Source organism: Triplophysa rosa, linkage group LG13, assembly GCF_024868665.1.
Source record: "Triplophysa rosa linkage group LG13, Trosa_1v2, whole genome shotgun sequence".
NCBI classification, from domain to species: domain Eukaryota; kingdom Metazoa; phylum Chordata; class Actinopteri; order Cypriniformes; family Nemacheilidae; genus Triplophysa; species Triplophysa rosa.
In genome coordinates this window covers 11,034,919-11,059,879 of record NC_079902.1, presented here as the reverse complement: position 1 = coordinate 11,059,879, position 24,961 = coordinate 11,034,919, and the positions used below count along the sequence as shown (strand labels likewise).

The 24,961-nt window shown below is 39.3% G+C and overlaps 2 protein-coding genes across 3 annotated transcripts; one reads left to right on the top strand and one right to left on the bottom strand.

The window, feature by feature from the left end:
- Positions 1–164: 164 nt before the first annotated feature.
- Positions 165–3,856, top strand: pdgfrl (platelet-derived growth factor receptor-like). Its single transcript, XM_057349579.1, has 6 exons — positions 165–334; positions 1,241–1,520; positions 1,595–1,746; positions 1,821–2,120; positions 2,243–2,379; positions 3,509–3,856. The coding sequence occupies exons 1-6, from the start codon at positions 280–282 to the stop codon at positions 3,698–3,700; spliced, it is 1,116 nt and encodes a 371-aa protein (XP_057205562.1). The 5' UTR covers positions 165–279; the 3' UTR covers positions 3,701–3,856.
- A 431-nt stretch (positions 3,857–4,287) lies between these two features.
- On the bottom strand, positions 4,288–24,943 carry LOC130563933 (microtubule-associated tumor suppressor 1 homolog A-like). 2 transcript variants are annotated; one of them, XM_057349744.1, is made up of 10 exons: positions 23,988–24,943; positions 18,621–18,841; positions 12,194–12,260; positions 7,875–8,089; positions 7,574–7,679; positions 7,087–7,160; positions 6,885–6,980; positions 6,310–6,423; positions 6,116–6,213; positions 4,288–5,780 (listed from the first exon to the last, which is right to left on the bottom strand). In XM_057349744.1, exons 1-10 carry the CDS (start codon positions 24,103–24,105, stop codon positions 5,567–5,569), a joined length of 1,323 nt encoding a protein of 440 aa, XP_057205727.1. In that variant the 5' UTR covers positions 24,106–24,943; the 3' UTR covers positions 4,288–5,566. The 2 variants fall into 2 exon arrangements, with proteins under 2 accessions (XP_057205727.1, XP_057205729.1); XM_057349746.1 differs by lacking the exons at positions 18,621–18,841; positions 23,988–24,943 and adding an exon at positions 13,203–13,363.
- Between the last annotated feature and the right edge of the window lie 18 nt (positions 24,944–24,961).

The following is a 24,961-nucleotide window of genomic DNA, read 5'->3' as shown; positions in this document are numbered from 1 at the left end:
CAATTGGCATAGACAACCATATAATTAGCAACAGTAGAGAATTTCTGAGGTCAAGTGCAGGAATATTTGCTATAACATGTGATGCAGGGTTTATCCATTAGAGGGCGTTACAGGACTCCAGAATACTGGGGTACAGACTGAAGTTAAAGGGGGAGTGAGCAGATGGGAAAATTCCCTTCTTTCAGACAGTGGAGGAAGGGTTCCTACACTGTTCTCCAGACCTCTTGAGAACCAAGATCACCCCTGTAAGTGTTGCTGGGACGCTACGCTTCAGTCACCATGAGACTTTGGATCTTCTTTGCACTAGCACTGCTTTGGCTGGAGGTCCAACATGGTGAGCGGATCATTCTTTGTTCTTCTGCCTAGTTATTCTTCCTTCAGAATGTCAAACTATAAATCCCTTTGAGAGATGTGTGGTGAGACACTGGTGCTTATAAACACAGCCAAAAATCCAGAGCAAAAAGAGAACAAATTAAATCAGGGCGAGTTTAAAGGAATATAACAATTGTTTGACTCAGTTTATGTGGCTTGATCTAAAGAATTATCTGTAAATGCTTGCAATTATTTCTGGAAATATATTTTGTGCTAATTTTGGAATTTCTTCCCAGAGAGTTTTAAGCAAATGTGTTTGACCAACTGCCAACATAGTGCAGGACGGTAATGCAGAACTGTGATTTTTGTTGTAACTACATATTTCCCATATTTCCATTTGTGTTGTTTTAATATTTGTTGACTTTACCATTAGTCTGAGGGATGCACGATAAATTATTTGTTTAAATATAAAATTTGGTTAGATGAGGTTAAATTAATTTAAATTCACTAAACATAACCGACTCGTTGATTTATTTTATATGAGCAGATTTCGTGCATTTTTGTGTGGAGAAAGGGGACATTTTTCCTGCATTGCGATGATGTTTGTACAGCTGTGAGCTGAAGTATATGAAGCTGCTTTCCAGATGAGAGAACCTCTCTCTCTCTCGCTCTCTCTCTCTCTCTCTCTCTCTCTCTCTCTCTTTCTTTCTCACCGTTGTCAAGGGTCACAGATCCCACCAAAGAAATAAAAAATATTAAAAAATCTCTGTTCTTCATGTAAAATCTATAGTGTAGAAGAGCATACTATTCATTTTCATACCATAGTTTGTATTTGAATGAATCCAAAACACATCAAATATGAGCAGACAAGCACACTGAGTATTGATAATCATTGATGTTTTTTCCCCCTTTTCTTCTGTTTATGCAGGTTTGTGCCAGCAGACCACACGCAATAAAGAGGCCGGTGAGAACCGCACGCGACCCGGAAGAAAGAGGGTGAAGGGTCGAAATCCAAAAGTGAAGGAAAAGGAGTCGGTAAGCAAAGGCCAATCTATTCTCACCCAGGTTCTCGATAAAGGACGTTTTCTTCGACTGGGTGAGACCCTTTCATTAAACCCTGGGAAAACACTGGAACTGAGATGCAAAGGAACTAAGATTGGTTGGGCGTATCCTTCATATCTGGACACCTACAATGATAACCGCCTCAGGTATCCTTCCTCACTCACTACATTACGTTATTCAGACAATAATCCCCATCTAAGACTTGACTCTTGTGTTTTAGCATCAAGCAGCATGACAGATTCAGTCAATTGATCCTGACGTCGCCCTCTGCTGCTGACACAGGGGAGTACAGCTGCTGGGTGATGCTGTGTGATGGAGAAGAATGTGAGAGGGATGCAGACTCCACCTCGAAAACCTATATATACTTTACAGGTACAGCATCTAAAACTACACTACAATACACCAAAAAAACCCTACATATACAATGCTTGATCTCTTCTCTCTAGACAAAGATGAGCTGTTTGTTCCATCCCCCATCCATTTTGAGATCGCCTACCTGCATCCTGACAAGCACACCACTGTACCCTGTCGGGTGACCAACCCTAAAATCAGAGTGTCACTGCATAGAGAAGTTCCTCCCAAAGAAATCCCAGTGGATGGGACGCAAATCTCATACAATCCTACCAAGGGTTTTATTATTCAGACCCCAAGTCCAGAACACAAGGGTGCTTATTACTGCAAAGCAAACAGCACCACTAAATCCACACCGCAAATATCCACCATGTACCAGCTGCTTTATGTGGAGGGTAAGACCCAAATGAGGGGTTCATCTTGCACTTCTTAATGCATTTTGGTGCTTGAAGGACATCATAGTGGATGCTGATGATGTCGCACCTCTGACTTTTGTGTTTTCACTTGTTTTTCTTAGTGCCCAGTGGCCCCCCTTTTGCGACCATCAAGGCATCTTCAAATACAGTGAGCGGAGGAGATATCTTTAACCTTACATGCACAGTCCTGGGTGAACCAGAGATGAATGTAAACTTCAGCTGGAGGTATCCTGGCCAGGCAAGTAGCAATTTATTTTCTTAGGATTGTAAGAAAAAGTAAGATGATAACAATGTCATTTGAGCTTCTGATTCTGGTTGATTGAGACAGTCATAGTTGAGCATTTACCTTTACATTTCATTTAGCAATGCTTTTATCCAAAGCAAATTACAAATGATAATATGCCAGTAACAATAATATCCCTGTTGAAAAACCAGCATATGCTGGGTTAAGGTATGTTTTGATGCTGGTTTGACCAGTTTAAACCAGCTAAGGACCAGCTTAAACCAGCACAAACCAGCATCAAAACATACCAAACCAGCTGTTTTTTTTAACAGGGATGCTGTTTTATGTGGATGTTAAAATGTCCAGGGTTAATACATGCCTCATGACACAAAACGATACATTTGTGATTAAAAAGTAAAACTAATCATATTTTGAGCTAATTTAGTCACGTTTGGATGTAAACAAGAGTATTACTTGTCACACTCAAAATGGACGACTCTCACTGGTTCTGGTGGTCACAAGACACGCGCCAACCAATGAGATTCCAAAGTTGCGATTCATAGCGCCGTGAAGCGGCAAACGTTCTCAATGTTATTAGGCTTCTTCGACTTGATGCAGAGCCGCAAGATCTGACAGGCGGATGACATCAAAGAACCGCGAGAGCGTTTCGAAACCAAACTTTTTGTAGTTTTTAGAACCGCTCTCGCGGCGTTGAGACCGCTCGTTCTAGGGTGTTCTTTAAAGGTCCAGTGAAATTTAGCGGCATCTAGGGGTGAGGTTGTAAATCGCAACCAAGGCTCACTCCCCTCCACCCCTCCCCAACCGCTACTACGGCAGCTGACACAGAACATGTCATCACGTTTCGCTTCTTTGCTGAAGGAGATAACATACGTACGAAATGCACTCTGTAGACTAAGTATGGTGAATTCCAAGCAAGGGGACCCGAGCTGTATGTAGATAGAAATAGCTCATTATGTAAGGCCTTTAAACACCCCTAAAGACCTAGTTATGTAGTATATTATACTGCATTTCTGTCCGTAGATCCTCCAAAAAATGACACACGGCACTTTAACACCTCCCATCCATCTCAGTTCATTCTAACCTGTGATTGAAATCGCTGTAAACGTTGATGTGTGTTTGTCAGGACCAGAGGCCAGTGATCATTCAAGACTCCTGGAGGCTGATAAACAGAGGTGTGGGCCACACCACGCGCATTTCCAAGAGCGTTTTAATTGTGGATGATGCTGAAACTATTGACTTTGGAAAGTACATCTGCACTGCCAAAAATAAGAACGGAGAGACATCTGTGGCCACATCGGTGAAATCACACGACTAGGAAAGATACATAGGTGTTATACATTGACATGAGCTGGACTCACACAGTTCAGCCTTTTTGTTGCTTGATTTACATCGCAGTATGAAAACCATTCTGAAAAAAATTCAATATGGTTTGGAAATAAAATGCTTCTTTTACGAATCTGATTGTCTTTTGATTGGGCTTTTTGTGGGGTGGCAATACAGCAGGTAGGCCTACTTAATATTTTATACCTTATCGATTGAATGACTTTCAAAATTCCCATTAACTTTAAATACTCTGAGTGAAAGGTGTTAGGTTCTAAGTGCACATTTCTACACTACCTTCTGTTACCGTGAAATATGACTTGAGAAGCATGAAGACTTTGTGCTCGGCTTTAATGGACTCCGTATGTGGAATGTGCAGAGAGCCCAGTGCTTATTTTGGTTCAGTGCAACACATTCAAAGCATGTTTCTCCTCTCACAGCAGCCTCAGTGATGAACAGTTAGTGATTCGATTACATTAAAGTTGGAGTAGAAATCACCTTTAGAAAGGGGCAGACCTGAGAATAAACAACAGTAATATTACATATTGCACACTGTATAAGTACAAACATGTGAATTTTTGCATTTCAACATGTGACTTTATTAATTGCATATTTTCAGGAGTTTCAGTTTCACACCAACACTCACTCAAACAGGTAAGTAATACATTTCAAAACAGAAAAACAACTATTTTCGACTTTAAAGGTCTTTGTAACTAGCTTGGATTTAAAGCTGCAGTGGGGGGTTCAGACAGTGGGGGGTGCTCGAGGCCACTGGAACATGCTGGGTCATTTACATTGTGTTTGGTCTCATATTCATAAACACACTTATAAAACAAACAATACGACGCACACTCAGTTCTGTCCCCAGAGCTCAATCATACTAAATGATACAAAACCCGTATTCAAGTAGTTATGAAAAATCGAAGATTCTCAACAGCACACGCCTTCAGTCATAATGACATCATGCCATTTCAATATCAAAGCACTCTTTAGTTCTAACATCATAGTATTGTTATTATTATTAGACTGCATCTCTGATTGCTTAGATGGGACAAAAAATCATCCTGCATAGATGGGACAAAAAAATCATCCTGCATTAATTGCTAATACAGACATTCAGGTTTTTCAATCCATTATTTAGAATTCATTCGTCTCGATCATTTTACAGATGCTCTGCTATGAAGCACATACACAGATGATAGGACGAAACATGTAGCAGATGTTGAGAAAGTCTTGAAATGGGCAAAGCTGACCAGCATAGTTTTGCAACAGGCACCTGCATGAAGTTCACAGCATAAGTTGATCTATGAAGTGCTCCTTCAGAAAGTTCATGATGTTTTCATCTGGAATCTGAGGTCCACAATAATAAATAAAAAATCTTGAGGGATGCCAAACACTACATGCATCTGGGAAACTACCACCGGCTTGCTGACACTTGGATATTTGCATCCAGGCCAAGAAAAATACAGGCACACTTAAAGGCGTCTGGTGGTAAAGTATTGTAACTTGTCAAAGACCCTCAAAGATTCAGACAGCCAGTCACAAACAAATGCAAAACACCGGAAATAAACATAAATCCTGGAGACAAATACTCTGAGGTTTAAAAAAAACACGAGAAACCTGCAAGCCCTGAGATTCCTTTTTTTACGCCAAAGTCAGACATGAAAGGCTAAAATACAAAGGTGGCCTCATTGGTAAGTGCTTCTGTGCAATATAGTCTTTATGTCATTCATCTGTACACGAGTTAAAGAGTTCATTCCATTTGAACAGGCTTCCAGCCATTGATATGGTTCAGACTGCAGGAAGTGCTCTGTCCAATTAAAAGTCCACGACGGTGCTTCCTGGAAGCTGAAGGCTACTGTTATCTGGGTGAGACGGAAGGGCTGGAGAATATCCCAGAGTTCCTCGGGGACTGTAGAGTCAGGGAAGTAGATGGGGAGACTTTGCGAGGACTGCTCAGATCTCCGTTGTGAAGCTTCCAGTGCAGCTCTTCATTTTCCATTGACAATCGTTTGTTTACTTTGGATTCCTTCTGAAGAGATTCCTGCAAAACCACCTGATCCGAGGACAGTTGTCTGAAATAAAGTACAACACCCAGGTAAATGTCATAAGGCTAGACACTAGGACTCATGAAAATAACGGAGTACATAGTTACAACACGAAGCTAAGTGTTGTACAAAGACCTATTAGAGCACAAACAATAACCAGAAAGTAATTGAAGTGTCAAAACACAGCCGGCAGCTCCGGTGCTCAGGAAGTCCTACATCAGCTTCAAAGACCGGCTTTGCTACACAGAGGGAAAACACCCAAGTGCAATAAGCTAGACAGGTGGATTGAAAACTACCATTTTTGAAGCCTGAGGCATCTTTTCATCTCCAGAGTTAATGAAAGACAGCATGAGGTTTTGTACCTAGATAAAGCAGCATGTTTGTCCATTCTGGCTTTGAGGTCCTCGTTTTCTTGTTGCAGCTTCTTAAGACATTCATCCAGCTTGACATTCTTATCCATCTGAGAATAAATCAGTTCGATTTACAGGAAAGATTTATGTTTCCCCTTTAGAAATAAACCTCAGAATGCTTTATGCAACCAGTTGAGTGATCTCACCAGTTTGTCTATCTGCATGAGTTTCTTGTCGTGCTCATGAATCTGCTTGTTTTTGATGTCCAGCACCACTTTCAGGCTTTCGAGCTCTTGCTCCAGATAAAGAGTGTGGGAGTCCTTTATAATGGAAAAAAATGAAATGGAGAAATCAAGAAAAGTACAGGCTCAAAGTACTTTTGACTCTGCATGTAACCATGCTCACATTTGAGTATATTTTTATTTGAATATTTTTTATTAATAAACGCTATATTTGAATGACTTTGGTGTGATTTGGTTGTGTGGTAATAGTGGAAATCAGTGCTAGGACTGAATGTATGCATGCGAGTGGAGACCTGGTTACCCATCATGCATTGTCGTCCTATTTATGGAAGGGGTTTGGCAGCATAACGCCAGCTTGTTATCTGAACACCCTTGAATGTATTTTCAGAATGTTGAGAGCTCCGGAAACTACTTAACCTTGATCAGACGCCTGTCTAACATTAACTTACCATTCATGGAAAATACACAATCTGCATGACTTGGGTTGAAGTGTGCAACAGTGCAACAATGGTTTACTGTGTTTGATAACACACGTGTACCTGCGTTCTCTCAGCCAGATCTTTTCTTCGTATCTCCTCGGCTTTGAGTTTTTCTTTAAGGTTGTTATTCTCGGCAATGAGGTCCTGAATTTGATTCTGATGGAAGACAGACATGAATATTGAAATGTTTGTTAAAACAAGAAACTAAATAAGCAAATGTTGAAATTTCAATGCAGAAAAGTGAACAGGAATTGTTGCTTACAGATAATATTTCCCCTGATTTCTTCAGTGTTGTGTTGAGTGTTTCCATTTCTTTTTCGTGAGACTGTTTGAGCTCTGAGAAAAAGCAAGCACAAAAGAATATAAGAAAATATAAGATGCTTGATAAATCAATGTTTCCTCTTATTTTTGTTCTTAAAGGAAAAGTTCACCCCAAAATGGTCCCCGTAGTAATTTTTATGAATACTATGGAAAGTCAATGAGGACTATTTTTTGGGGGTGAAATATTCCTTTAATGTACAAAACCTATTTCTGTTTGGAAGATCCCTCTGTCACCTGAGCAGAAACATGTTTATAAAATTACCTCTGAATTAATATAATAAATAAAAACCCCAATTGATTTAATAAACACATTATAAAATATTCAATATTAAATAAATCACAATAAAATGTCATTTAGAGGTTACACATTTGTCTTTTTATCTTGAAAGAGCAACATGAAAAGTGTGCCGAGAGAGATTTTAATTTACCCTTAAAAGATTCTTCAAAGTGAAGTTTAAGGCTGTCCACCTCCTCTACATGGCTGTCTTCCAGTTCTTTCTTCAAAGCCTCATGTTTTGATCGTAACTCCTCCAGCTAGAAGAACATTAATAAAATCTTTATTGCTTTATGGAAAAATACTATACCCACAAATATATCTACAAAAGTATATTAGGTAACATTAATACTGCATGACAGAAGACATCTGCAGTCATTTATATAAAGAAGATTCAGGAAAATGTGTGTCAGAACTCTGGAGCGCATAAGAGAATGTCTCATTGTCCTCCACACCTGCTGCTCCATCTGAGCTTTACACTTGTCAGCCTCTTCCTGATAGGTCTGATGGACCTTCTCCCACTCAGTGGAATAGAAAGTCTTCAGCCTCTCCTCCAGGTCAGCTAGGTCTAAACGGTGCTGCTCCTGAACCTTCTGCAGAACACCATCCAAGGCCCCACGCAGTTCCTCCTTCTCCTCCTCCAGACGCTCACATGACTGAGCTGAACTCACTAGGAAAGATCACATCATTAAACACAGCATTTAAGATAAAAATGATTCAATTATTGAGTTAACAATGTGAACCCAATGAAACTAGATATTTGCTATTTTGAACAAGATCTCAACGTCTTTTAAAGCATAGGACATCTAATGTTATCTGATATCTACTGTAATGTAGTGGTTGTGAAAATCTAGATGTGCTTTATCCACACCGTAGTGGAATAACCCTAACAAACGTGAAAGACATTTGCTGCCCTGCCAACACTGCTATGATTCACTGCCAAAGTATTCTCCATTGATTTCCAGTTGTCTCTACAGCTATGATACTATATCTCTAGCAGTCCTTTAAATAAAGTGTCAAACTACAAGTCGGATTAAAACAAAGGGAAAGATCTTTGTGGATCTGAATGCTTCTGGCGCAAGTGGCGCAACGAACAGATGTTTCCCAATCCATCAGCGTGCTCTCTCAATTGTAACAGAGTCATATACAGTTCGCTCTTTGCCCAACTTTCATGACCGCTCACCCACCCCACTGCAGAGGAACATGGGCACAGTGCAACTGTAGTTTAAACAGGAAGTGGCAAGATGAATGTTACAGCTGCTCTTTGCTTTGTACTCTGAATGTGCCATCCTGTCGCCCATTTGCTCCATATGACGACACAATGTAGACCAGAGGTTCTCAAAGTGGGGTCCGGGGACCCCTGGGGTCCGCAGTCCATAGCTAGGGGTCCGTGAAATAATTTGTGACCTGTGCATAATGAGCGGGAATGTGCACGGTCCAATTATGAGATAAAGGCAAAAGAAGTGAAAAATGTTGATTTTGGTCGAATTTGAGGTTTTCTTAAAAATAAGCCCTCGTCTAGCAATCTTAATGCTACAAATAGTAATTAAACATCCAAAATGATTTTAATTTGTACGTTTTCTGAAAGGCGCACCTTCCTAAATCTTTCTGGTAAAGGTATGCTTAACAGCCGTTATAATTTTGAGGAGGTCCTTGGAAAGTTGGCCTTAAAAGTTTTGAGAACCCTTGATGTAGACAATACTTGAGAAGCCCTGAAGTTTAACACATAGGTCACAATAGTGGGCAGCTATGAAAATGTGGGACCTTGCCAGTGAAAACAAGGCTAAAATTTCATAATCTAGATGATTTTCACCATTAATGTCACTATTATTTCAATCTTTGACACGGCTCACTCATACAATGAAACTGTCTATATTTTCACCTTTACATTATGTAGGATGACTTTATGTAGAAAACAGTAAATCACCAAAAAAAGACCAGGACACATTTCTTGGTATGCTTAAGATTTTCTGACATCGTTGCCCATCAACCACTACAGCGAACACAAGTGCATCATTGATTCAATACACTGTCACCTGTTTAGACTAGATCCACTCAAGTCCACTTAATATAAAAAATGTAATGCCCTATTAAGAAATGAAAACACAAGAAAATAATCCCGAGATTTTCCTTTTCATGCATGAAAGGGTTAACTAAATTAGAAATGGTTTGTGGGTACAGAATTATAATAATTTATTAATGGCCTAACAATGTATTACATTTGTGTAAAATAAAAATTAACAAATGATTTTCAGTTCATCTCACCCGTTTTGTCAGAATAAGTATTTGTGCCTCATGCAATCAATTCTCATTTGGAAAACTCGGGTCATATCCATTACTGGCCTGTAATCTTATCCTGTATTTCTGAGATAAATATTGAAGTCTCTCTTAGGGGAGTTACTGTATAAAATTAGCTACAAGGTAATCTTCAAGTGTCTGGTTGTCTTTAGTAGTTTACACTATCTGCTTTACAGGACACAGTAACGGAGCCACACACACAGTAGATGAGCCAGACCCATTTCGCTCTAATGACTTGATGTATTTCACAAACCTACAGCGTAATTCTATTAGAGGTTTTATTCATGATGCACAGCACGGCACAAGGCCTATAAATAATCAAAATAATGTGAGCGAAACAAAACGGACAGTTAGGGAGAAGGATGGATGCGCTTTCCTCCTCAGAAGAACAGGTCATGACTCGACAGTCAGCCATTGTGCACGTATACAACAGATGTTTAACTAAGCTAATTTCAGAAAGCTGTGTTTGACAGGCCTGGCTGAGTTTGTCACATGATTTACTTATGAAAGAAAAATGGCCAAATAAAAGTGGCACAACAAGACGCTATGAAGTTAACAATCTGAATACAACAACACATGTCACATGTCAAAGAAAAAGCTAAATAGATTCGACACAGTTCTAGCAGGTTTTGTGTGAAGACAGCACTTGCCTCATGGGCAGAGAGCAGTTGTCCCGTGTTAAAAGACACTTTTGTTTTATGAGGGAGATCTGGGTGCGAGCCAGAAACACAGCAGACACACTGAACGCTGTGCTCATATTATCTTAAAAACTGTGAGGATTATATGAAGCATTCTATGGGTAGATTAAGACATAATTCTTTGCTGCTTCTATTCTGTGGTGGTCTGAGGATTTATTATGGGGTCAAGTTGCTGGAATGTGCTAATGCACTTACGTAGTGATTATATTAAAAGAAAAGTCATGTGTAAGATTTACAAGTTCACAATGATAAAAAAAATGAAGCTCATTAAATTCGTAGTAAGTTACATTTTGGTACATTCTGCTGCTTCTGCTATACAATTGTATTTAATCTAATTGTAGTAAAACTGAACATTACACTTTTGATTTGACAAAATAACATAGCATGTACTATGCATCATATGTCTCTGCAAATATTGACTCATAATTCATCTTCATTGCTACCAGTTACTCTGCCCACTAGACTGTGAGGGACATTTAACCCCAGGCTCTATTTGTTCTTATCAACAGACATGAATATGACCTCAGGGTCCTTCACATTCCAGGGCAGACAGTTCACTCTTGAGGGGGGTGACATCTGGAAAAGAGCGTAATTCTCTTACATGATCAAGGAGGAGAGAGTTTTTGGACAGCACATCCTCCTCCGTGTCTGCTTCACAGGGGGCTTCATTTGATGCTAAGCAAGTTTAGTGATGGTGGGAGAATTCAAACACACTACCATAGAAAATCCTTTAACACTTTGTTTAAAAACATAGAAAAGTCATAAATGTTGGTTAAGAAAATGCCCAGAGTTGTAATCTAGACCAGGCATTTTCAATCATTTAGATGCCACAGACCCCCAAGTATGATCAAGTCATTTAAGGGACCCTCATCCTAAAATGTAAAAGGCATCTATCTTTCATAAACACGATTTATACATTAATATTAATATTATACATCTAAAAATTACTTTAAGTTAATATTATATATTTGTTTTTTCTCACTACTGTAATGCTGCTAGATGTATTATTTGTGTTTATTATTTAATTTTAATCTGATTTTTATTTTAATAATTTAATCAAATTAACCCTATTTAATATATTAATAACTATTTTCATTTCATTTTGTTGTTATTGTAATTAAATTTTTATTTAAAAGGATATTTCACCCAAAAATGAAAATCATTACTCACCCCCAAGTTGTTTCAACTGTATGACTTCCTTTGTTCGATTGAACACAAAAGATGATATTTGGAAGAATTTAGTAAAACAATCAGTTCTGGGGCTCCTTTGACTAACATTCTAATTTGTTTTACTGCTGTATGGTAGTCAATGGTGCCCCAGAAATCCCCAGAATCTTTTTCTAAATATCTTTCCTTGTGTTCGACAAAGACATTTATACAGGTTTGGAACAACTTGAGGTCGAGTAATTCACGACAGAATTGTCATTTTTCAGTGAACTATCCCTTTAATTCTAATCTATTACATACTTTTCAAATAGTAATTCTCTAGACGTTCCCACAGACCCTTGGGACCCCCTGGGGGTGCTCGGACCCCACTTTGAAACCCCCTAATCTAGACAATCCATGATTACACACGTGTTCAAAGCACTGCGTAACACAACCACAAGTTATGCGTGTTATAACAAGAAACTACCAACACATTGTTCAATTCACAGACGATCACCCGTGACCAGCAAACAACCTATTCCATTAACTACAACCAGAGGCATTCTGGCAGCTCTCTCCCTTCATTCTGCAAGCATCTAAAGCCCAGCGCTATAGGAATGAGTCACACTCACCCAGCTCCTCACGCAAGGTGCTCAGCTCCTGAGACAGCTCCCTGCGCTGCTTCATCACCTCCTCATGCTGCAGGAAAACACAAGCAAAATACTGTATCAGTGCAACAAATGCATCATATTACTCCAGCGCAGATTACACAAGAAACAATCTCCGAGGTGCCGGACTGTGCCAAGTGCAATCTAATGTCATGTTGAGGTATGAGGAATCCCCTCTGCGGATATGAGCAATGCATTAGGTTGAGCCTCCAAAATGTTTCGATCAACCACAGAACTGGATGAGCGAGATGGATTTCAGTTTTTAGTTTTAATGGTTTATTTGCCTGACAAATTATTGCGCTGTACTTGTAAGGTAGCTCTGTTTAAAGAAAACAATATAAAACATTCAAGGTGTTATAGTTTCGATGAGTGTGAGGTTTTCATGTGACTTCCTAACTCAGAATCATGTGGTGGACTCTTGAGGAAAAACCTCAAATGCTGTGCAAGAGTATAGTGACAGTTATCTGCATGCCCATGGAATATCTCCTAGTTCAAGCTGGTGCTTGACACACCACTACGACTGAGCACTAAGGAATTACCTCTAAGAAAAACAAATGAATGACATCAACAAACACGTCCCTCATGCAACCAAGTCTGATGTATGGCGAGTCTTTTTGTCAAGTGGAGGACAGCCAGCCCGCAGCTGCAATGCTGTCAGCCGAACCAACAGACAAAAACACTTCAAACACAGCGTACCGATGTCCTCACCTGCCCCTTCCCCCGGAGATCAATGCAAACATATGCAGAACGACGTCCTGCAACCAGTTATCAACTCCATCCAACATAATATGCATCAACACAACAAGCATTGAGCATAAACCAAATCGCAACGTAAATGTAAGCAAACCTTAGACAAGACAAATAGTTTAACCTCATCTCTGTGAAGAGACACATGCTTTACATACTATAGGCATCCGCAGCTATCTCATTTCAAATCCCGATCTATCCCGCCCTGAGAAGACAATGTGTTTACCCTGTGTCCAGCGCAGGGAGCGTTAAGGCACACTTTGCTGCCGGAGCAGCCCATGATCGCAGCCTCTCTGTGACTTCAGTCCAGATCGCAGGACAGCGGTCCAGATGCCTGAACCACTGCCTCTATCGCCTCTCTCTGCCGTCTCCCTCTACATGAGACAGACTAGTGGAATAAGCCCATTGGCTGCTGCCTCCCCCAACCACGTGCCTTCTCAGTGGTGAAAGGATACCGTAATATATATAAAAGAAGCGCAACGGGGAGGCGGCTCTGTAGTGCGTGTGCTATAGAGTAACTGCTATACTTTAAAACACACACTGCAGGCAAAGCTAAGAGAGCAAAATGAAATGTCTAGCGGGGGGCTGACTGAGTGGCATTTAATAAAATGGTGCATGTTACAAGAATAAAGTGTGCGATGACCTTCACACATGAGAGGAGAGGACAGGGGATGAGGGATTTCTTGCCCTTTCAGCTCCACCCCCAGTTGTGAAAACACGCATGTCTACTTGCTAACCAGAAACTAACGTTGACATGGCACATATGGCTAACATTCACATTAACAAGCCCATATGGTGACAGAAGAACAATAGACCCTAGAGTCATATTACATGCCATACTTAAAATAAAAACAAGGGTGTGAGGGATAGATTCAAAACTGGACAAAATGAATGAGTGCAGTATGAGTCATCAATATGTTCTGTTTTCCCCATAAAGACTGGTGTTATAAGTGTTTACTTTGAATAAATTACATTTTTTATTCTTTCTCATGTTGTTTAACCTGACACTTTCATCTGTGGAACACGAAAGTGGTGGAAGTGGGCTGCAGGGTCTTTGTTTCCAATTCCACTACAAGGCTGCTTAAGGAAGTGGGGATCAGAGGACAGGCCCAACAGACGGTGGTCAAAGAACTTGCCACTGTCGCTGAGAGAAGCAGCCACTGGCTGTGGTTGAAACGAAGGACACAATATGGGCTGCCAAATGAGCACATAATAAAATGCTGCTGTGTGTTGTAATGTTACGCCATACTGAACCGGGGGCACTGAGCATTCATTAACGGTGCCAGTGGGGCTAGAACAGCCTTGCCCAATTTGTTTGAGCGTATGGTTGCATTGATTTTGGTAATGCGTTGTAATGTTATGCAATACTGGACCGGGGGCACTGAGCATGCATTAAAGGGGTCATATGACACGGCTAAAATGAATATTATCGTTTGTTTTAGATGTAATGCAATGTGTATACACGATTTAAGGTTCAAAAACGCTGTATTTTCCACATACCGTGAATGTTTGTATCTCCTCTTTGCCCCGCCTCTCTGAAACGCGCAGATTTTTAACAAAGCTCATCGCGCTGAAAAGCGAAATGTGCTATGATTGGCCAGTTAACCAGTGCGTAGTGATTGGTCGAATACTGCAAACATGTGACGGAAATGTAACGCCTCTTACCATATTTGGAACATCAGGTTCCAAAGCAAACCTTACTCGAGTATACGTTTGGGCGATCTTAGTCAAATCATACCACACACTGAGGTAGATTTGTGGGGGTGTGGTTACACGAGGCGTTTCAGGCAGGTCTGGGTGTGCATTCGCTTTTAGATAAAATGTATCTTTTGTTCCGACACTAAAATCTTTGCAATTTTACGTGTCTAATACATGCATGAGCAACTTATAACACACCAAAGACACAGAAAAACACGTATTCGCGCCATATGACCCCTTAAACGGTGCCAGTGGGGCTAGAACAGCCTTAGCCAATGGTTTGGCGCGTATGGTTGCGTTGAGGTATGATGCCACCGAGCTACCATAAAAGCAAGTGTTGTTGAGACTGCAGCCACTAATCTGGATGAGCTAATTGACACAGGAAGTGGGGTTCAGAGGACAGGTCCAGTGGAAGATAATCAAGAACTGGCCAGTGGTGCGGAAAGAAGAAGCCAATGGCTGTGGTTGAGGCGGATGGACAACACGGGCTGCCAGATGACCTTGTAACAATGCAACACACACCCAGGTCTGATCAACCTGCGGTGGGCCTCCCTTGGTTGAGGGTGTCTTGTGATAAAGGGCCGAAACACCCAATGAGGCTGAGGTGCACAACTGACGATGTGTCGCATTGATGGGAACCATAACAAAGGGCATAATCAGCAGCACCTCACCAAAAGGCATCTTTCACCCAGGATAATGGATGTGATGAAAGTGGGATCGGACACACAACTCATGTGGTGTCTCTCTAATAATAGCAAGGAAAGGCAAGTATAAATATGCTATGTATTTCGAAAATCATTTATCCCCCAAACACGAACCCAAGCCTAAGACCTCCTTTCCTCTATTCATATTCTTGAGTCATAACTTATTTAATAAGATTTAATATACAAGACTATAAGACTTATTCATAAATCGTGGGAAATGTCCTATTGGGCAATTAAACTGTGTTGAAATAGTGGGATTATAACAACTAGACCTATAAAGCGAATCTGAATTTGAGAAAGGTGTCAGTGTTTTGTGTCCGTACAATGGAAATCCAATGTTGTTTGGTTACCAACGCTCTTCCAAATATCTTCTTTTGTGTTCGGTAGAAGTAAGTCATACAGGTTTGGAATGATGATGAAGAAGAGTAAATGAAAGAATTTTCTATTTAGATTGAAACACTTGAATATACAACCACAGAAAAAATTAAAAGACCATATCAGAGACCGTTTTTCTGATTTAAAAATGTACTATTTATAGGTCATTGTTTAGGTAAAATTATAATTATTGTTTAATTCTGTGAACTACTAACAATATTTTAACCAAATTTCAAATAAAAATATTGTTTCTATTTGCATTTATTTGTAGAAAATGAAACTGGAGAAACAGGTAAAAAAACCCAGAAAAGATGCGCTGTATTTTTTTTTAGAAAAAGTTAACCTGCGATAACCTGGATTACAGTTCAAAGATCACAGATCTGACCAAAGTTTTCAGGAGTCTTGTTATGTTGTCAGTCTTTCACATTGCTGTTGGATGACTTTGTCACTCCTGAGGTTTGATTTTGTTGAAATTTAACAGAAACTGGACTGGAATGACCACAATACATCAAGAAATGCAGATTTGAAATGGTCTCTTAATTTTTTCTGCGGCTGTAGATTTCTTCAAAGCTTACACACAAGGCACTACAAAAACTCCTAATAAGCCGTTCATTTTCGTTTTTCTCCTTTCTTTTAGGTTTGATAGGCAGTCATTACTACAGTACGGTTATATCAAGAAACAAACATCGCATGTAATCACACGATAAGCAATTATGATAACCACATAGGCATTTTTTTTAAATGAAAGATAAATAACAATAAGATATATTTTATGACACTTTGTAGCCTGTTGCAGTTTACAGTACTTATGGCAGCGCTCGCATGCAATGCTGACAGCTCATTGCAAACAAGTGATATGAAGCAGCCCCCACCTCTCAAGGCATGTGTGTGTGCTTCTAACCATATCAAGACAGCAGCTGGTACATTCTCACACAGACATGGTGAAGCCCAGCCTCCATTTTTCAGCTAATGAACGCTTAACAGATTCCAGTACAGGACACCGGGTATCCAAAACAAACTAGACTCACCTTTATGATCAACAAATCTTAAAATGTCTCAAACAGAAAGAATAAAAAACAGGCCAACAAACGTTTAATTGGACTAAAAAGGACATGAAAAGAGGAACTGTAAGGTGACCTTAAAATGTCAAAATGGGAGTCAGACATGTTCAAGGTAAAATAAACACAGGTTATGAACATTAGACGTGACCTTGGATCATTAAAGGTTAGTCTCCCTAACAATTAAAATTCGGTCATTATTTACTTATCCTCATTCCAAGCTCATAAGACTTTCTCCCATGAAAACAAGAGGAGAAATGTTGATACATTTTTTTTAAATAATTATGATGTTTGGGTAAATATATTTTTGAACTTTTTCTAAACACGTACAAATATTACTGTTGAATTGCTTAAATTGTATTGCTTAAAAGTGAATACTCGATTTCGTTGCAGTATTTGAGGTCTGAAAAAATAGAAAGCATCTTTTATGTTATTTTGACAAGTTTCTCCAGTTTTCATTTTCGGCAAATAAATGCAAATAAAAAGATTTTTATTCGAAATTTGGGAGAAATATTGTTAGTAGTTCCCAGAATGAAACAAAAATTATAATTTTACCTAAACACATACCTATAGACCCTTTCATCGGACGCGCGCGCGCCTGACCCCCAGTTAACTTCCGGTTTGTGTTTGGCTAGTGTCTATACTATTTATATTTTATTTAATTTATGTTAATATTAATTTGTATTATTATTTTACTATATAATAATTGTATTAAATAAACGATGTGTTGAATATTGTTGTATGTTCATTTTATTAAATAAACAATTTGTCGAATGGGTCCTGTAGTGTGGTCGCATTTAAAGAAACTGCACGCTACATTGACATCTAGGGGTCGAGCTTGGTATCGCAGTCTAAATTCAAAACATTGGAGAGACAAGTTTAGCCAAGTAACGGTTCTTCTCGGTTTCTTTTGATTGTTATCAGAAATAATCTACAGGCACTCTATTGTTTGTGAATTTGTACCAAAAGTTAAGCTCGGGTCACAAAAGTGCGCATGCGCAGTAACGTTTGTACATGTTGTTAAGATGAAACCGTCTATAAATAGTACATTTTAAAAATCAGAAAAACACTCTCCGAAATGGTCTCCTAATTTTTTCTGCGGCAGTACATACACTTCAACAGGTCAGAGACTACAAGACTGTGAACTATATAGACAAATGTGTATGCCTTCATATTACCATTTATCTAAGATCCTTCAAAAATTATCAGGCACTAATCTGTTCTGAGACAAGAATAGTAAATCTCCAATATAACAACTTCAGTATAAATTAGTTTTACAATCCACAGGGAATATACATTGTATTTGTTGTGTTGTTTATTGCAGTTATGTCATACTGATAAACTACACTACAGTGTAACAAACAAACATTAAAAGGTCCTAAAATAACATCATCTACCGTACAGAGTGAATCTAAAAAACCCCCACATGGCATTGGATTTGGACCGGTTTATAATGAAGGTGCTGCAAAAGATATAAACTTAGATAATTATAATCTGTTGAACCAACAAAACAAACATTAGGCTTAAACATGACGCTGCTCAAACACCGCCTGTCATCAAACACAACCATACATACACAAACAACTGTAATACAGTAAACACATGCACATGTGTTTACATACTAACAACCATTTGCAAAATACAAACATAAGACATAAATTAACCACAGACGTGATAAAAAATACCTTCTGTATTATTCTAGAGACAGTTTTAAATTGCCATGCTATGTAGAAACTCAGTACAGATTTAAATGTGGCTTATCCAATCAAAATTCAGATGCAGTTTGCTCTTTTTATAATAGCAACTTACCTCTGCATAAAGGTGCTTTATGACCACAGCAACAGCCTCGAACCTGCGGTTGTCGGATCGGACCGTGTTCTCCAGCTGTTGGATGGTTTGGTTCTTCTTCTCGCACAGAGCTTTATAGTACTCCACACTCCTCGACTTGCTTTCAGGTGGTACCAGGTCCGGTTGGCCATTTGTTGGGGGCTGCAGGTTTCGTGACGCTGTCTTCGACTTGTTCTTATCAACTGTAAGAGAACATGCGTTCAGCGTTGTGACAACGTTTAGCATCATTTTCCTTCAAGTTGCATTCAAGGTGATTTCAGATGAATGAGAAGAGACATCGAGCTTCGACGCGACAGAGTTTGCATCATACTAATGTGACAAATTGATGATGTCTGTAGACCAAGATCGTAGTGATGATCTACAAAGCAAAGACGACTCCAACATCAGCGATCTAACGCTGAACGATAAGAGCTCACCCATCAGAAGATAATACCTTCCCCTTCACAGATCCGGCCATCAGAGCCATCTTATTTTAGCAGGGCTATGCCACTCCGGTTTTTATTTACATCATCTTATAAATATAACACCAGGGCACCATCATGGCACGAATCCCTCTAACAAAGGTCCCATTACGACTAGCGGATAGGTACCTGAAGTTAACAGTCTAAAAAAGATTAACACTTCTAAAGGTTGCATGGACCATATCTGGGTTTGTTTTATACATTTCTGGGTAATATGACTATTTTCCCAATGGCAATACATTAAGTCTCAATGTTGTTAATCCAGCATGTCCTACATGAGTCATTACATAACAGCTCTATGCAAGTAGCCTTGGACATTTCTGAAATGCCAGCTTTAATAGGACAGGGGTGAGACCACAACCCCCATGAGGCCTTTCTCCTCTAATGTCGCTTCAACGTCAACAGATTTAAAACTTTAAAGGGATAGTTCACCCAAAAAGGAAATTTTGTCATTATTTACTCACCCTCTTCATTTCAAACCTGTATGCCTTTCTTCTGCAGACCACAAAAGAAGATATTTTGAGGAATAATGGTGGCACCCATTCATATCTATTGTATAGACACAAAACCAATGCAAGTCGATGAGTACCGCCGTTATTCGGTTACCAACATTCTTCAAAATATCTCCTTTTGTGTTCTGCAGAAGAAAGTCATACAGGTTTGAAATGACAAGAGGGTGAGTAAATGATGACAGAATTTTCATTTTTGGGTGAACTATCCCTTTAAAGAGTACGTAACTAGGGATTTTTAAGGTCCTACTTTGGTTTATCGAGTGTCCAACAACAAGTTTATGTACATAGAAGGTGTAAAAACACTATTATTTCTTAATAATAGGCAGTTATTCTTACCTTACTTCTTGACTGACTCTCAAATGATTCGTTCCGCGATTCATCTGTCTAATCCCCTCCTTTCCGCTAGCCTAGTCTGATGTGATTGGTCAGATGGTCTAGTCTGCTGTGATTGGTCTACCGCGAATGAGGCTCACGAGCTACAGTGTTTGCGGGAGAAGAGTGAAGTTTTTCGCAGGCAGTCCTAGCAAAACGTAGGCGGGGACTATATGTAGCGACGTAAATCTGCGGCGGTTCGCGAATCGGACTAGGGACGACTCGTTTGCGTGATTCAGAGTCGACTCCCTTTTTTCAAAGCCAATGACTTTGCCAAGTTGTAAATTCGAAGGTGAATGAATAACAGACTGCTTACTTTCAAACACGGCAACATGACACACTGCATGAAATGTCATGTTCATGATCTCATGTTATGTACTCTAAGTTTACATCTGCAAAGTCATTCAGGAGAAACAATGCAGTAAACAAACAATATAGATTTATCAAGAGACAAACATTCAGATGTGTTTTAATTAAGTAATTGGAGTATATATTTGCATGCATTTCTTATTTGGTTCAAACCAGGTTGAAGTTTTGAGCATGCAGCCGGAACTGTTCCTAAAGAAGTTTGAAAGACTCCCTATGAAAAAAAGGAGCAGCACTGATTCATGATTTGAACTTCGATCATGCATTAAGAATGCAAAAAAAAAAGCTTAAAATGCACTTGGTAATAAAAGACAGACATGCTGCTAGAACATATTTTACGTACTAAAAAAACCTTTAGAGGAGAGAGAGGACCATTCCAAAAATCACAGAATGTGCAGTGTTTAACACTATTAGGCACCACGTGGGTCTTTCTGAAGATCAACTGAGCAACAAGAGTGGAAACACTGAACAGCATTTTGGATGCCAACCATCTTGGGAACTCGATCCAAATGTCAATATTTCCAACAGCCATTGTCTGGAATTTGCGTGTAAATTTACAAGGCTTGATAATACTGAAGAAAAAAAACAGATCTTTGCCTATAGATGCATGGCGCATATGCACTGCCAGTCTAAAAAAAGTCACCACCTGGATTAAACTAAGCAGATAGGTAAGAGCCTCCCATTGGATTGGAGGTCTAGGTTCAGCATCATTATGGGACCACAGAATGAGGTCAGCTGACTACCTGAATATATTGAATGACCAGGTTATTCCATCAATGGGTTTTTTCTTCCCTGAAGGCACGGGCATATTCCAAGATGTCAATGCCAGGATTAAAGCTACAGTTTGTAAAAAAACACCGCTAGAGGGCGCACGATCAAAACAACAACAAAAGCTTGATGATGACGCAGTGAAGAAGCGTGAAATGATGGGATCTGTTGTCTTCAACTCCACCGCTGATGACCATCAATCAGACGGGAAAGTGAAATCATGTTAGCAGATGAGGTAAAGTAGTAAAGTTTTATAAATGTTGCGTATAATTGTGGTCCATAAATAAGTGACTGCTTAAAACAAGCTAGTGGCTTTCTAGACACTACTTCCGCATTTGTCCACGACACTGTTGCAATGCGATTTCTGCGTCAGTAAAGGCGGTAACAAAGGGTAACGCGGATATGACGCCATTGACAGGCGACTGCACATCCCCGTGTCACTGTTTAGAAAAATTTTCTCACGTTTTACAAGTAGTTGGAAACATTTAAGATATTGTAAGTACTCAGCTGAACAAAACATATAACACTGGCTTAGTGGTCTTTGGATATTTTACTGCAAAATTGTTACAAACTGTACCTTTAATCGGGCTCAAATTGTGAAAGAGTGGTTCAGGGAGCATGAGACATCATTTTCACACAAGGATTGGCCACCACAGAGTCCAGACCAAAGCTAAAGGCGCTCCAACGAAATATTAGAGTGTGTGAGTTTTTTTGGGACAGGCAGTTTATATTAATGTTCTTCCTATCCAACATCCTGCTACGCCTTTCAAGACAAAGTCACAAACCACTCCAGGTCTGTTAGCTCACTGTAACCACCCTTAAAATAAACAACTATTTAGCTTTGCACATGGAATGAAGGACTTAGAAACTGCACTATTCACAAATAGACATCTAAATATCCTTTACAGCCTTATGTAAGAGGTTGATACACAATACAATGACAACAAACTGATTTGATTGTCCTTGACCTCTGTGTGAGCTCATGACATGTAATCCAGATTGGCTTTTTGAATAATCAAGTGTCATGTTGCATACATTATATACCAAGACACTAAGCTGATGTATACAGAGCAAAACAAGGTGTCATGTATAAAGATATAATGCATTTTTCAGCAGTGTCCTTTTATTTCAATATAATTCCTTTCAGAATTAGCAGTGTATTTCTGAGAAGCAAAAATTGAGGTCATTGGCTTGGTGTGGCTTATTATAAAAGCAGAGATTCAGTGTAATTCAAACCATAAGGTGCCATTACGAGGTATACATTTGTGTGCTTCCCTCTGCTGGTCATCTTAGGTAAGAATATTCTTCAAACATGGAATGGCACACTTCAACTGAATTGTCAGTTATGTTCAATCAACCTCTTGACAAACCAAATCAAATAAATTATTATAAATAATATTTGTTATTAAACATCCTGCACATATTAGAAAAATAAACCAACAGAATATAACCAGCTCATATCAAATAAACCCAAGTGTTGTTCTTCCCCAGATGTCTCTGTGGGTAACACACGCTTATAGGCCTCTTTAAACGTTAACACTTTTTTTCCTAATTCACAGTTCAATATGCAGACACATCTACAAGCCATCATGATAGACGTATGTGAAAAATCGTTTTGCGATTCCAGTAGCTCACACCAGAAGCCTAGAAACTACACATCTCAGATTTCTAAAAAAAAAGGCGTAATAAAAACGGATCATGATTTCATTATTCTGATTGGCCAATCGCAAAATTCCAAGATCTGATATTCCCAGAAAACAATCGCACAAAAATAATAACACATGCTAACCCGGATGCTGCGAATCATATTGACATTTATTTTTAATATTAGTGTTATATTAAACTGTAACTATGTCTTTTAATAACATATATGACACTTATATTTACAAATGATTCTATTCACGTTGTGTTCTGATCACACTGTTCTGCCGATAACAACAGGCTGCCTGCGCATTGTTCCTTACATATATTATTTCATTAAAGGTCTACATACTGCAAGAACTGCCTACGTAAATCAGTGCCCAATGAAATAACCTTGAACAATCCAAGTCACCAGAAAAAATCATGAAACGTTTCACATTTCGATAAAAATTATACATAAAGATGATTTTAACGGAATTACATATTTGGATAAAATCTGTGCACTAAAACAATATGCATCAGACACAGTATAAATCATCTTTAAAAGCATCTCCCAAGATGTCAATAAAGCTATAACTGTCACTGATATGCATTTATATTTAGAGGGATATTTTTACAGGCGAAACCTTAACCAAGGACTTTTCATAAATCACGGTATAAATATGGACTACATTTGATATAGGGTTATGGAAGAAATATGATCTCCTCCCTACCTGTCCTTACTTGGTCACAAGAAAAAGAAGAGTTTCCTGAATAAATATCCATACTGTAATTTTTACATGGGACTTCATCTTGACAAAATGTTTACAAGATATAATTAACCCCACAGACAGAGTAAACAGCCCAAAATAACCTGCAGGGGGTTGAAACGGGAGAATTAGGTTTCTTGACCAGTGTAATAACACACTCAAAATAAATCAAGTATGAATTTAGTACATCTACCAAGTGATCATCATAACATATTGTTGCACACACATAGATTTTATTCTTAAAAATGTTTGTTTTTTGTGGAGTGAAAGTAGACATCTACTGGGCATATGCAAATATCAAACACTCTCTGGCACAGAGAGAAGCACACAGTCTAAAGATAGAACCAACACCACATGAGAACCGACAGCACCTGAGAGCCACCCAGATTTCATCTAAACCATCTGTGGAGAATGAAGGAAAAGCCACAATAACACAACATTAAAACCGGAGAAACACACCTGTCTGAAACACCACAGTGCTCCTGCATCCCGATAGCCGCTGGAGGTTTCCGAGTAAGCCTTTAGCTGTCAGCCTCACATGGATTATGGACGGAGAGAATTTAGGAGAGAAAAACATCTTGCCAAAGAAAAAGAAAAGGAGCAACTCTTCACAAGCAAAACAAACAGCAGCCTCAGTGTGCACACAGGCCGAGAGTCATCTGTGATGAAGGAAGGAAAAAAACCCTTGTGTCTTCAAGTCACACTTTAGTAAAAACGAATCAACTGAACCTGCTTGGACTGAAACGGACAAGGGTTTTGACAACACGGCCCCAGAGACAAATGAGGCAGAGCAGAAAGCATTCAACCATCAATCTGAGCTTTCAGCATCTCCTGCTCTCTGTTTGCTGCTGAGGAGGTGCAGGATGCTGGGTGATGGGAGTGGAGTAAACAGCAGAACAGAAGTGGGTGGGCTGTAACACGGGTTCTCTCTCTCAGCGTTTTCTATTCCTCACACTTGGGGGAGGGTTAAAAATGGCGGGAGCGAATGCAACAGCTCACAGCATGACGAGGTCACGCTTGATGAAGACCATAATGAAGCCTGATCACCAAATCAATGTGATGCTATAATCAGTCAATGAGTTAAAGAATTGTTGACTTGAAGCATGAAAAGGTGATTTGTCTTAAAGTGTTAGAATCACTGTAAACCATAATACAAGTCATAACTGGGCAGGGAACAGTTTTCTTTGAGGACACAAACTGAGCACTGCCAAGCTTCCATAAAAACAGCAAGAAAACAAGCTTCTCACTGAAGACACAAAGTTATGTCTGAAATGCAATTATGTTGAAGAGATGCTGCTGACGGCAGCAAACAACACATTCCTACACATCTCAGGTTGTGGGCCAAATACTAAAAATAAAAAACCAAAGCAAGCAAAGGCTGAATGCTGGTTTGTAACGTCTGGTTTAACATGCAGAATAAGAATTTGCAATGC